Raw genomic sequence first — 10454 nt, forward strand, 5'->3', positions numbered from 1 at the left:
GCTCATTTAAAAATATAAACTCATTAGTGGTATATCTTCAACATATTGAATAATTTTTTCCATTGAAATTTCACAAGATGTGGTTTCCCCCTTCCGCTCATTCTACAGTCGGCTGAATTTCGGTTAAATAAATAAAAAACAAAAAGAATTCATACCGCAGAAAATAAAATTCACCCCGTTGCGCCCTCCCTCTTTTGGGGTGCAGTACTACGATGCCGCTGGGGTCACTCAAACCCTCAGAACTGAGCCTCTACTTCAGTCAATCCTCTTCGGTGGACACAGACACATAGAAAAGTGTGCAAGTACATATTATGATTACGAGTGTTGCCACATTGGGCTCTGGTGTGCTGTTCAGTGCCGACTCATCGTCACCAGAATATTTTTCAAAAGGAAGGGAAAAATCGTCCTTTTTTGGCTCCCCCACACTTTGTACTATATAAATATATTTTAGTAATAATTAGTACATAGAGGGACAAAGGATTTTGCTCGTAAAGGTTGACATCGAGACAGCGTAAAGATGATTATCACGTTGAAAAATCTCCAGCAACAAACTTTCACTGTTGAAATTGATCCATCAAAAACGGTAAAGAAATCGTATTTATTCATGTAAACAATGGACAAATGGTAATAAATTAATAGCCTTGGTGTTATTCAGGTGAAGGAGCTCAAAGACAAAATTGAAGCACAAAAGGAATGGCCGGCACAGCATCAGAAATTGATATATGCGGGTAAATTATCGGACATAACCTCACTTTAAGATAGTGTAGTATCACTCATTATCGTTAGAACATTGGGGGAGAATAATCAGAGCTCAGATTCTCAGCAGAATTGAAGGCATTTGAGAATTCGTTTTCAGGGAAAATATTGACGGACGACCATCCACTTACTGAGTATAATATCGATGAGAAGAAGTTCATTGTAGTCATGGTTACAAAGCCGAAAATTGCTGGTGCCACTGGGACCAGCGAAAGTCAGCCGGAGGAGAGTAAAGATCAGTCGACAACTAGGTAATTATTCTTATTCATGTATGTAGGCTTGAGCCCCACGTGACCCCACTGTGTTTTTCGAATGATCGCGATAGTGAGTGACTTTTGGAGAAATTACTTTTGGCACTAAAACATACAAGAGAGACATTTGAATAACGGATTAATTTGGTGGAATGTAATATTTTTTAATGTAGTAATTATACATAAATTTAAATCCACAAGTGCATCCTCTGCTGCCCCGTCAAATCCTCCTGCAGTTCAGGCAGCAGCTCGGACAACCCCTGTGACGATCCCTGAGATTCCCCCAGCAGCTGATGCTAGAACTCAATCAGAGAGTGCTCTCCTTATGGGCGAGGAGTACAACACAATGGTGAATAATATAATGGATATGGGCTACGAGCGTGATCAGGTGGAGCAAGCCCTTCGTGCTAGTTTCAATAATCCTGATAGAGCTGTGGAGTACCTGTTGACTGGAATTCCAGCACAACTCTTCGAGGATCCCCCCGAGGTCGACAATCCCGAGGGACAGGATAATTTGGTTGATCCACAGGGGGGACAGGATCCACTGGCATTTTTAAGGACGCAGCCCCAATTTCAACAGATGCGTCAAGTTATCCAACAAAATCCACAGCTACTCAATGCTGTTCTTCAACAGATCGGACAATCAAACCCAGCGCTACTTCAGCTCATTTCTCAGAATCAGGAGGCTTTTGTTCGTATGCTCAATGAACCTGGTACGATTATTTCACAAGTTTATGTGCCAATTTCCCAATAATTAGGAAAATATTTTCATCTTCTAAAAGAATTTAATAGATATTTTTTAATGAAGAATTTCTACTGATTCAGTAGGTGCAGCCGCTGGTAATCCAACCCAAGGTGCACCAGCATCATCTCCAGCTGGTGGAGCTGCTCGTGGTGGAGTAACAGGTGGAGGTGGTGCGGGTGCTGGTGTTATTCCTGTGTCCCCTCAAGACAGAGAAGCGATTGAGAGGCTCAAGGCACTAGGCTTTCCCGAGCATCTCGCACTCCAGGCGTATTTTGCCTGTGAAAAGAATGAAAATCTTGCTGCTAATTTTTTATTATCTCAGAATCTTGACGACTGAAGACCATTGGGGAGTTTTTTTGTTGCATGTGGTTAAGTTCAATACCTCCAGAGCTTACGAGACTGTTAAAGAGAAAAGAACGAAGTAATATGCATCGTTCCAAGGCCAACAGGAACTGTTATTCCCATTGGAAAATATGAAATGATTAGCGTGAAGAGAATGAGCATTTGTATAATTGAATTACCCTCCCTCTTTTTGCCTATTAATTAACCTTCATTTTCTTTATCGAAATTTCATTTTTCAACAATTTTTGGCTTCGCATTACCTCTTAATTAGTGCAGACAGCTCCGGATATAAATAAAATACTTAATGAAATTCCTATATTTTCTTGCTATTTTCTATAGATGAAATACTCCATGAGAACGAATGAAATTGGAGTAGATCGTCTAATTAATTGTTCGCACTTAGTTTCAAAACATGTTTTTTTTTTTTAACAAACGAGAGAAATGTGGAATGAGAGAGGAATTTAATAGAATGTAATATTCTAATATTATATCTATACATAAATTGTAACAATCGAAAAATTTCTATCTACGAGCAGAAGAGGAAGAGAAGAAAAATAGAAAATAAATGAGTAACTTACTGAACTAGTTCATTTGACCTTTTTACATCGGTAGACCATTGATGATGAGTCAATATTCTAGATATACAAAAATACATTGTCAGTGCTTTAGTTTTCTTTACGAAATCAACATTTTTCGTTTTTGATATTTATTTATTGTTTTATTATGAGACTCTGTTGTGGTAAAGTGACATGACTTCTTTAGTTACGTTGATTCCAGCGCAAAGGAATATAATATAAATTAGGAAGGCGCAAGGGAGAACCCAAAGGATACCAGCAGTTCTGTGAAGTATTTCAACACCTGCAAAAGATAATTATTCACTTCCTCATTCAAACGGAATGATGACTCCAATAAATTCATTTTTTCCATTTCTACTTTTTTTTTTTGTATTGTGTATTATGAAGATTATGGCGTTATTATGAATATCCGAAATCTTTAAGTATCGATGGAAATTTAATTGAACTTACTGGTGTATCCTAAAAATGTTATGTACACGTAATAAGCAACTGCTACTAGCCAGAAGGTGTTCCCAAAAAATCTGGCAGTGAAGGAATCAGAATTTATGATTGCTGAAAAAAATATATATTAATAATAAAATTCCTGGGATTTTAGGGAATAATCTAGCAGAAATTATTACCATGATACACAAATAATTGTAGGAAGTTCAGTATCACCAGAGGTGGAAAGAATGCATTCAAATGGATGTCGAAGGCGTATCCCCATTCGACATCCTGGGTGTGATCTAATCGTAAATAACGATTGGTTATGAACCTGAGAATAATAAATGGCGAATTGATGAGTTATCACGACTATAATACACAATAATAAATGATAATTTTACCAAAATACTGTAGCGACACACAATCCAACGAGTATACAATCCAAGAACATCGTATACACGAAGAACTGAAGGAATCGAAAGAAATTTAATCGCAAGACGATGGCAAATCCAACTGATGATACGAAAAGCCATCCAGCGAGGAGAACAAGAAATGCTGGATCATCTCTGGCGAATTGTTGTTTGGTCTCTGAAAAAATATTTATTAATCCATAAATAATCAAGGAATATCAGAATAAAATGAAAATATTACATCACAATATTTACGTTTTCGGTTTTGAAAATTTCTGTACACTTTCTGGGGGGAGGCTAAGAGGAAAACCATCTGCCAGGCTGCGAATTCGAAGTCCATTTGCTGAAACTTTAGTAGTTTTCTGAGATATTTGTAGCATTTTGTCGCAGCACCCATGCAATTATGCCTGGAATAACGGAAATTGAACAAACTAATTATTTTTAATGTTGAATAATTGTGGATGGTTTAATTATAAATATGTAATTATAATTATAAGATACCTGTATGTGATAGGAGTTGGCAGAGATGAACTCGAACTGAACATCATGGGAGAACTGCAACGACTCGTCGAGGGTGACGTCGCGTACTTCATTTTGTGCCTGTAATAACTCCAGGACATTAATGTAATTCAGAAACAATATTTTTCATAACTTAAAAGGTACTGCGTCATTTGCAATAAAGAGTATCCAATTCATGAACTTAAAATTCAAGATTCAAGACTTAAATCCATAGGTTTGGAGAGCATCCAGTGAAAAATACATTTGAGCGGAGAGGAGACTGGAGGATTTTTAATTAAAAAAAAAACATTGTTAAGAACTGAATCTCATGTAATGGGTCATCCATCGACTTTCAAAACAAATAACATCTAACCTGAACTCGCCAAACCTTGCAATTCTCCACAACTATCCCCCAATTATCACAATAAAAAACTAGAAAAACACCCGACAATTACTCTAAATTTATCAATTGATGGAAGTATCTCAGCATCATTGAAAAAAAATTAAAACCCATCAAGGAAAAATCAGGAAAAAGGTACGTCAAACAGCTCCAAAAAATAGAGAGCCTCAGACAATTGCTCTACAGCTTCTCTCAACTCACTTGGGTTTTTAAATATTCACAAATTTCGCGAGGAACATGTTGCTGACGACTGTTGGTGGAAAAAACGAAAATATTACCGGTTTATGTTCCTCCAAAGTCAACTAATGAATCGATAACACATGAGCTGATTCTCCACATCTCCACAAATCCGTCAGCTGAAAGTAAATTCGCACTAAACGACAAACACTCGATGAAAATCACCCCTAAAACATCCCCCCTCATGTTCACCCACATATATATACGATGCTGTGCAATGTATATATGTACTAATTTCCGCCGTGAATTTCCTTTTTTCTTTATTTTTTTTCAACAACTCTTATCTATTTCCGTGAAACATCCAAAATATAATCCGCCTACATGAGGCCAATTTCAACCGCTGCCACTATGATTACGTGGAAAATCTGGGGATAAATTATTGTTATTTCGATTTCATCTGAATAATAAAAAAGGTATGGACATACGTGTTATTCCCACCTCAGCGTGTAATCTAATTTTTCGCAGTTGTGCATTTGATTAACTCCAAAAGTGGAATTGTTGACAAACTAGAAATCATTTTCAATTAGAGAGTTTTCTGTTTTTAATTCTATGGGTGAGGAATATGGCATGCATGATTCAGTGGAAATCCTGATGAATTGCATGTCTGACAAATTCGTCATCACACGTCATGAATTTATTCTCACCGCTCCTTGCTGTAATTCAAGGTGTATTATTACCAAGAATCAGTATTTTTAACTTTTATTTATTGTGGGGAAGAGGAAAATAACCTGGATATATTTTTCATTTTCTTGGGTTCTCAGGTAAAGGATAATGTTTAATTGTTACACTTGGATGACGGGTTGGAAAGTGGAAAAGAAAATTCAACTACTCCTGCACTGAGAATAAAAATTACTTTTCGTGAAGAAATTTACTGATTATAAGGAATTTCACACGTTTCAAATACAAATATTAAAATACATTTGCTTGGAGCCAATCAATTTACTTGACAGAAGTGATTATTTTTCTCAATGTGATGAGACTATTCAAATTTTATTCTTATAGTACATAATTTCCACAAGATATTCAATTTAAAAACAAAAAACAGTTTCAAAAACGAAATACCTAAAACCTCCCTAAAAAAATTCCGCTTTATTAATGAGAATTCGGTGTGAAAATCTTGATCAATGGTAATATAAAATTTACCTGATTAGGTTTAGTCTCTCGTTACAGAATAATCTCTTGTGCATTCGATACGTAATCTAATCGTAACAATTTTTGTCATTGCACATCGACCTTTGTAGTATAAATAATGTAAACGCCCTTTTAATTCGGAGAATGTACATAAATCTTGAGTAACTCCAGTGATGATATCCGAATACTTTCACAATTGTTTTATAACAATTAAAGCTTTCATCTGAAGCCGATTCCATCCTCTGTGTTCGAGAATTAAAAATACTAGCATCAGGAACTATTAAAAAATTCCAGAAATTTCAATTTTGCTTTGCTCTCCTTACCACGCAATAAAATGTAGTCATATATTGTTTCTGCAATGGATAATTGAATTTCATTTGAATAATTACCATAAAAATTCTCTAACCATTCCAGGGGGAAAGGATAACTGGAGATGTTGGAAGTTGGATTGAGAGTGGTTCGAGGTCCGGACTGGAAATGGACAGACCAGGATGGTGGAGAAGGTCATGCTGGAACAGTAGTAGAGATTGGAAAGTCTCCACTGGCTCCAGTGAATGGCACGACGACAGCATCAAGCTCAACTGACAAAACCCCTGACAAAACAGTAATCGTCCAGTGGGATTACGGGTCAAGGAGTAATTACAGAATTGGTTACCAGGGTTACTACGATTTATTGGTGTTTGATAATGCAGCAGCAGGTGTTCAGCACTATTCCATCGTATGCGATGGGTGCAAAAGCCATGGGATTGTTGGCATAAGATGGAAGTGTGCACAGTGCTTCGATTACGATCTATGTACCCAGTGTTACATGGACGATGTCCACGATCTCAGCCATGTTTTTCAGAGATTCCAAACTGCCGATGCCACCGGAGTGGAGTTAACCCCTCGAGAGGGCTGCACGAAGATCTCCCTCAAAGGAATATTCATCGGTGCAAAAGTTGTGAGGGGGCCAGACTGGGAGTGGAGTAATCAGGATGGTGGACCCGGGAAGACTGGAAGAGTGATGGATATTCGTGGGTGGGATAATGAGAGCAGTCGTTCGGTGGCAACGGTCACTTGGTCGTCAGGGAGCACCAATGTCTACAGATTGGGTTACAAAGGCTGCGTGGACTTGTGTTACATCGAGGAGGCGAGTTGTGGCACCTACTACAAGGAGCATTTACCAGTGTTGGGTCAGTCTGTGACGGCATTGAGTGATGCAACCAACTCTTCGCCATGTATTAGTGCTCCAAGCACATCTCTTCCTGGTCTTTTGGCTTTCAACGTTGGGGACAAGGTGCAGGTATTGCGCGACGCCGAGACACTCAAGGATATGCAGATTGGTCATGGGGGATGGAATCCCAGGATGGCTGAGTACATTGGCAAGGTTGGCACTGTCCACAGAATCACTGATAAGGGGGATATGAGGGTGCAGTACGATGGTTGCAATAATAGGTGGACCTTTCATCCCAGGGCACTCACTAAAGTCATTGGTAAAGAGACCTTCGCCCTTGGCGATATGGTGCAGGTTAAGAGCGATGCTGCTACTGTTAAAAATTATCAGCAGGGCCATGGCGAGTGGATTGACGTTATGAAGAGTGCATTAGGCAAAACAGGGAAAGTCATAAAAATTTATCCAGATGGAGACCTGAGGGTGACATTAGAGGGTCACACGTGGACACTGAATCCCCTGAGTGTAACGAAGCTATCGAGTGGTCAGGAAGTCGAGCTGAATCGTCATCAAGCCCCTGCTATGGAGTCTCCAGCAGCAGATGGTGCAGCAGTAGATGTGGAGAAACTTCTGCTTGATGCAGCCCGAGGTGAGGCTGATCTCTCCTTAGTCCGGGAGTTCCTCCGGAAATATTCAGGAAGTGTCGACACTCGTCCTAATGGCATCTGGGGTGGCAAGAAGACCTGCCTCCAGGTGGCGGCCTATCAGGGCAATCGAGAGCTGTGTGCACTTCTCCTGGACGCTTGGGCCTCCCTCCGAGCAGTGGACGAGGACGGTGATCCAGCCTTGCATTACGCAGCTTTTGGTAGTCAGCCTGCGGTGATGGAGTTGCTCATTAATCGAGGGGCACCCATCGACGCTATCAACAACAGTGGATGTTCTGCCCTTCACGTATCCGTCAATAAACAAAACTCCGCCTGTGTCAATATTTTATTACGCCACAATTGCAATGTAAATTTACAGGACTCTTATGGAGACACTGCTTTGCACGATGCCATTGGAAAAGACGCAACTGATATCATCGATGCATTGATTAATTGCGAGAGAATTGATTTCACATTGAGAAATAAGAGGGGCTTCAATGTTCTTCATCATGCTGCTTTGAAGGGCAATACACACGCAACCAGACAACTCATGACACGAATTCAAAATTTGGTCGATGTAAAGAAAGACGATGGATTCGCAGCCCTGCATCTGGCAGCGCTCAACGGTCACCGGGAGGTCTCTCAGATCCTCATATCAGAATCAAGTGGACGAGCAAAGGTAGACCTGAGGAATAACCGTCGTCAGACCTCCTTACATCTGGCAGTATCACAAGGCCACTGGAGTCTAGTGGAGCTTCTCCTGAACCACAACGCTGACATAAGGTCGATCGATGAGGATGGAGACACAGTTTTACACATTGCAATAGGAAAAAGTCTTCATCGACTTACGGCAGTTCCCACTCCCGACAGCCGTCGGGATTCGCCGAAGATTCACGCCATTTGGCAGGACCTGGTGAACGCCAATGGTCCCACAGAGCTGGCTCTCAGCTGTTTTCTCATTAGTTATAACAGCGCCAGTGGTATGTACCTCATCAATGCCAAGAATGCCAAGGGCAAGCTTCCATTTGATCTTTTGACTCCTGAGAGGAGTGCAGCGGGTGTCCAGGATCTTCTCATGTCCTACGTGCACTTCAGGAACAGGGAAAGAGATCCAGTGCAGGTGGTCGTCGAGGGAGTTGCTGAAGAGGGTGCAGTTCCTGAGGTGACGAGCCCTCAGGTGATGAATGGTCCTGAGGTGTTGGAGAATCAGAATGACCTGAGCAGCTCCACTGGGCATGACACTCAGGGGGAAACCTCTGGTCTTCAGGAGACTGTCAAGAACGAGCAGAAAGAGGAGATCACGGAGAGAGAAACGAATAAAGACTTGGAGAGGCTCAGGTACTTGGAGACCAGGGTTGCTGATCTTGAAGAGGCCAACATGTGCAGCATCTGCATGGAGAGGAGGAGAAACGTTGCTTTTCTCTGTGGACATGGAGCTTGTGAACACTGCTCTGCACCACTCAAGACTTGTCACATGTGTCGAAAAACTATTACCAAAAAGATCAATCTTTATTAGGGGTACCGGTAAAATGATTGGACAAGGGGTTAGAGTTTTCAGTTTTACCCACTGGAATTTAAATTGAAACTCAAGTGATGGTAATTGATTTTGGGAAAGAAATTTTTCGACACGATTTTGACCGGTGGAGAGGGACACAGAGGCAATTGACTCTTTTACACATTTCTTTGGGTTTCATTTGAAATTCAGTAATCGTGTAACACGTGAGCGAGTGAATTTCGACTTTTTGAGGATTTTCGTTTTTTTTTTACTCCATCGTGAAATTAAAATGGAAATTCACGGGATGGCAAATCGATTCTGGAGAAGGGGTTGAGTGATTTTTTGATGGAACTGACCAGTCAGAGGTCGATAGGTAAATTTGCCTTGGATGTTATGTTTTAAACTTGAATGATGAATTCAGGGAAGAAGTTGATAGAAGCATTTTCTCATTTCTTTCATTGGACTTAATCGATGTCTTTACACTGTGACTATTTTTGTCTGGTACTTCTTAGGAGTCATTTATTCTTGTAATAAAGGGAGATGGGAAGATAAATGAACACATTACCAATTTACGTAGTTCCTGATATAAAATAATAAAAGAGTCAGTGAAAAATCAATCAGAATCCAGTACTGAAGCTGCGGAATAATTTACATTCGCCACTTCACTACTGAATTAAGTGCCAAACATTAAAAAAAATATATGTTATTATCAGTTGTCTTGAAAAACATAACGATTCTTCACTGCACCACGACTTCTGGCATTCAATAAATGTTTTCAGATTCGCAAGTAGAATTTTGGAAAAAGGTATAAAAAATGAATTTGATGGAAAATCAAATTATTTTTCCACTCATTGCAGATGCAATTTATCTTCACATTTCACTGAGACTTGTAATTAAATAAAATGAATCTGCCAAAATGGAATAAACCGGTGAACAGCTACTCCGTTGTGTAACCGAGTAATGATATTCAGATTGAATAAACTGTACAGCATTGTGCCATAATACAGCTTCCAGTTCTCCAATCACGTCAATCAACACAATAGTTTTTACCGATCAGTAAAATGTCATTTCCGCCTCACTTATCATGAATTAATGTTGACGATTAGCCAAGTAATTTATTAACGTTTCACTCATCCTGAAACACAGAAATAGGTAGAATCCACGTGATAATAATCAGGTGGCAATCATGAATGTTGAATTTTTATAAAATATTTAACGTTTTTTGGATTTCTCGTCATTTTTTACGAAAACTACAACGGTCCACTCAGTGGCAACTGCCGTAATAATTAAGAAAAAAAAGTTTATATTGATGTAGAGATATATAGAATATTCATATTGTAATGATTTTAAGAAATTTATACTCACTGATAATTAATCAGGAAATTTAAATAAATGAA

The 10454-nt window shown here is 39.4% G+C and overlaps 3 protein-coding genes across 6 annotated transcripts; 2 read left to right on the forward strand and 1 right to left on the reverse strand.

Annotated features, from left to right (window-relative positions):
* Positions 1–317: 317 nt before the first annotated feature.
* Positions 318–2559, forward strand: Rad23 (UV excision repair protein Rad23). Of its 2 annotated transcripts, none has more exons than XM_011309332.1 (5): positions 318–583; positions 656–728; positions 857–1007; positions 1209–1720; positions 1836–2559. In XM_011309332.1, the coding sequence occupies exons 1-5, from the start codon at positions 518–520 to the stop codon at positions 2087–2089; spliced, it is 1056 nt and encodes a 351-aa protein (XP_011307634.1). In that variant the 5' UTR covers positions 318–517; the 3' UTR covers positions 2090–2559. The 2 variants fall into 2 exon arrangements, with proteins under 2 accessions (XP_011307634.1, XP_011307626.1); XM_011309324.1 differs by having other exon boundaries at positions 319–583; positions 1833–2559.
* Positions 2560–2664: 105 nt separating this feature from the next.
* Positions 2665–4762, reverse strand: Unc50 (Unc50 RNA binding protein). Of its 3 annotated transcripts, none has more exons than XM_011309354.1 (7): positions 4679–4762; positions 4004–4102; positions 3758–3909; positions 3494–3680; positions 3290–3423; positions 3120–3221; positions 2665–2952 (listed from the first exon to the last, which is right to left on the reverse strand). In XM_011309354.1, the coding sequence occupies exons 2-7, from the start codon at positions 4093–4095 to the stop codon at positions 2816–2818; spliced, it is 804 nt and encodes a 267-aa protein (XP_011307656.1). In that variant the 5' UTR covers positions 4096–4102; positions 4679–4762; the 3' UTR covers positions 2665–2815. The 3 variants fall into 3 exon arrangements, with proteins under 3 accessions (XP_011307656.1, XP_011307647.1, XP_011307666.1); XM_011309345.1 differs by having other exon boundaries at positions 4602–4756; XM_011309364.1 differs by lacking the exon at positions 4679–4762 and adding an exon at positions 4374–4450.
* A 66-nt stretch (positions 4763–4828) lies between these two features.
* On the forward strand, positions 4829–10454 carry mib2 (mind bomb 2). The gene is made up of 2 exons (XM_011309373.1): positions 4829–5050; positions 6183–10454. Exon 2 carries the CDS (start codon positions 6202–6204, stop codon positions 9076–9078), a length of 2877 nt encoding a protein of 958 aa, XP_011307675.1. The 5' UTR covers positions 4829–5050; positions 6183–6201; the 3' UTR covers positions 9079–10454.

Source organism: Fopius arisanus, unplaced genomic scaffold (assembly GCF_000806365.1).
Source record: "Fopius arisanus strain USDA-PBARC FA_bdor unplaced genomic scaffold, ASM80636v1 scaffold00003, whole genome shotgun sequence".
Taxonomy (NCBI): domain Eukaryota; kingdom Metazoa; phylum Arthropoda; class Insecta; order Hymenoptera; family Braconidae; genus Fopius; species Fopius arisanus.

Excerpts from the sequence above, each read along its gene's own strand:
- Unc50 (XM_011309354.1), bottom strand. The coding sequence starts at position 4,095 with ATGAAGTACGCGACGTCACCCTCGACGAGTCGTTGCAGTTCTCCCATG. Across the intron at positions 3,424-3,493 it reads TGTGTCGCTACAGTATTTTG|GTTCATAACCAATCGTTATT; the intron begins GTAAAATTATCA and ends TATTATTCTCAG. Across the intron at positions 3,222-3,289 it reads ACAATTATTTGTGTATCATG|CAATCATAAATTCTGATTCC; the intron begins GTAATAATTTCT and ends TATTTTTTTCAG.
- Rad23 (XM_011309324.1), top strand. The coding sequence starts at position 518 with ATGATTATCACGTTGAAAAATCTCCAGCAACAAACTTTCACTGTTGAA. Across the intron at positions 584-655 it reads AAATTGATCCATCAAAAACG|GTGAAGGAGCTCAAAGACAA; the intron begins GTAAAGAAATCG and ends GGTGTTATTCAG. Across the intron at positions 1,721-1,832 it reads TCGTATGCTCAATGAACCTG|TAGGTGCAGCCGCTGGTAAT; the intron begins GTACGATTATTT and ends CTACTGATTCAG.
- mib2 (XM_011309373.1), top strand. The coding sequence starts at position 6,202 with ATGTTGGAAGTTGGATTGAGAGTGGTTCGAGGTCCGGACTGGAAATGG.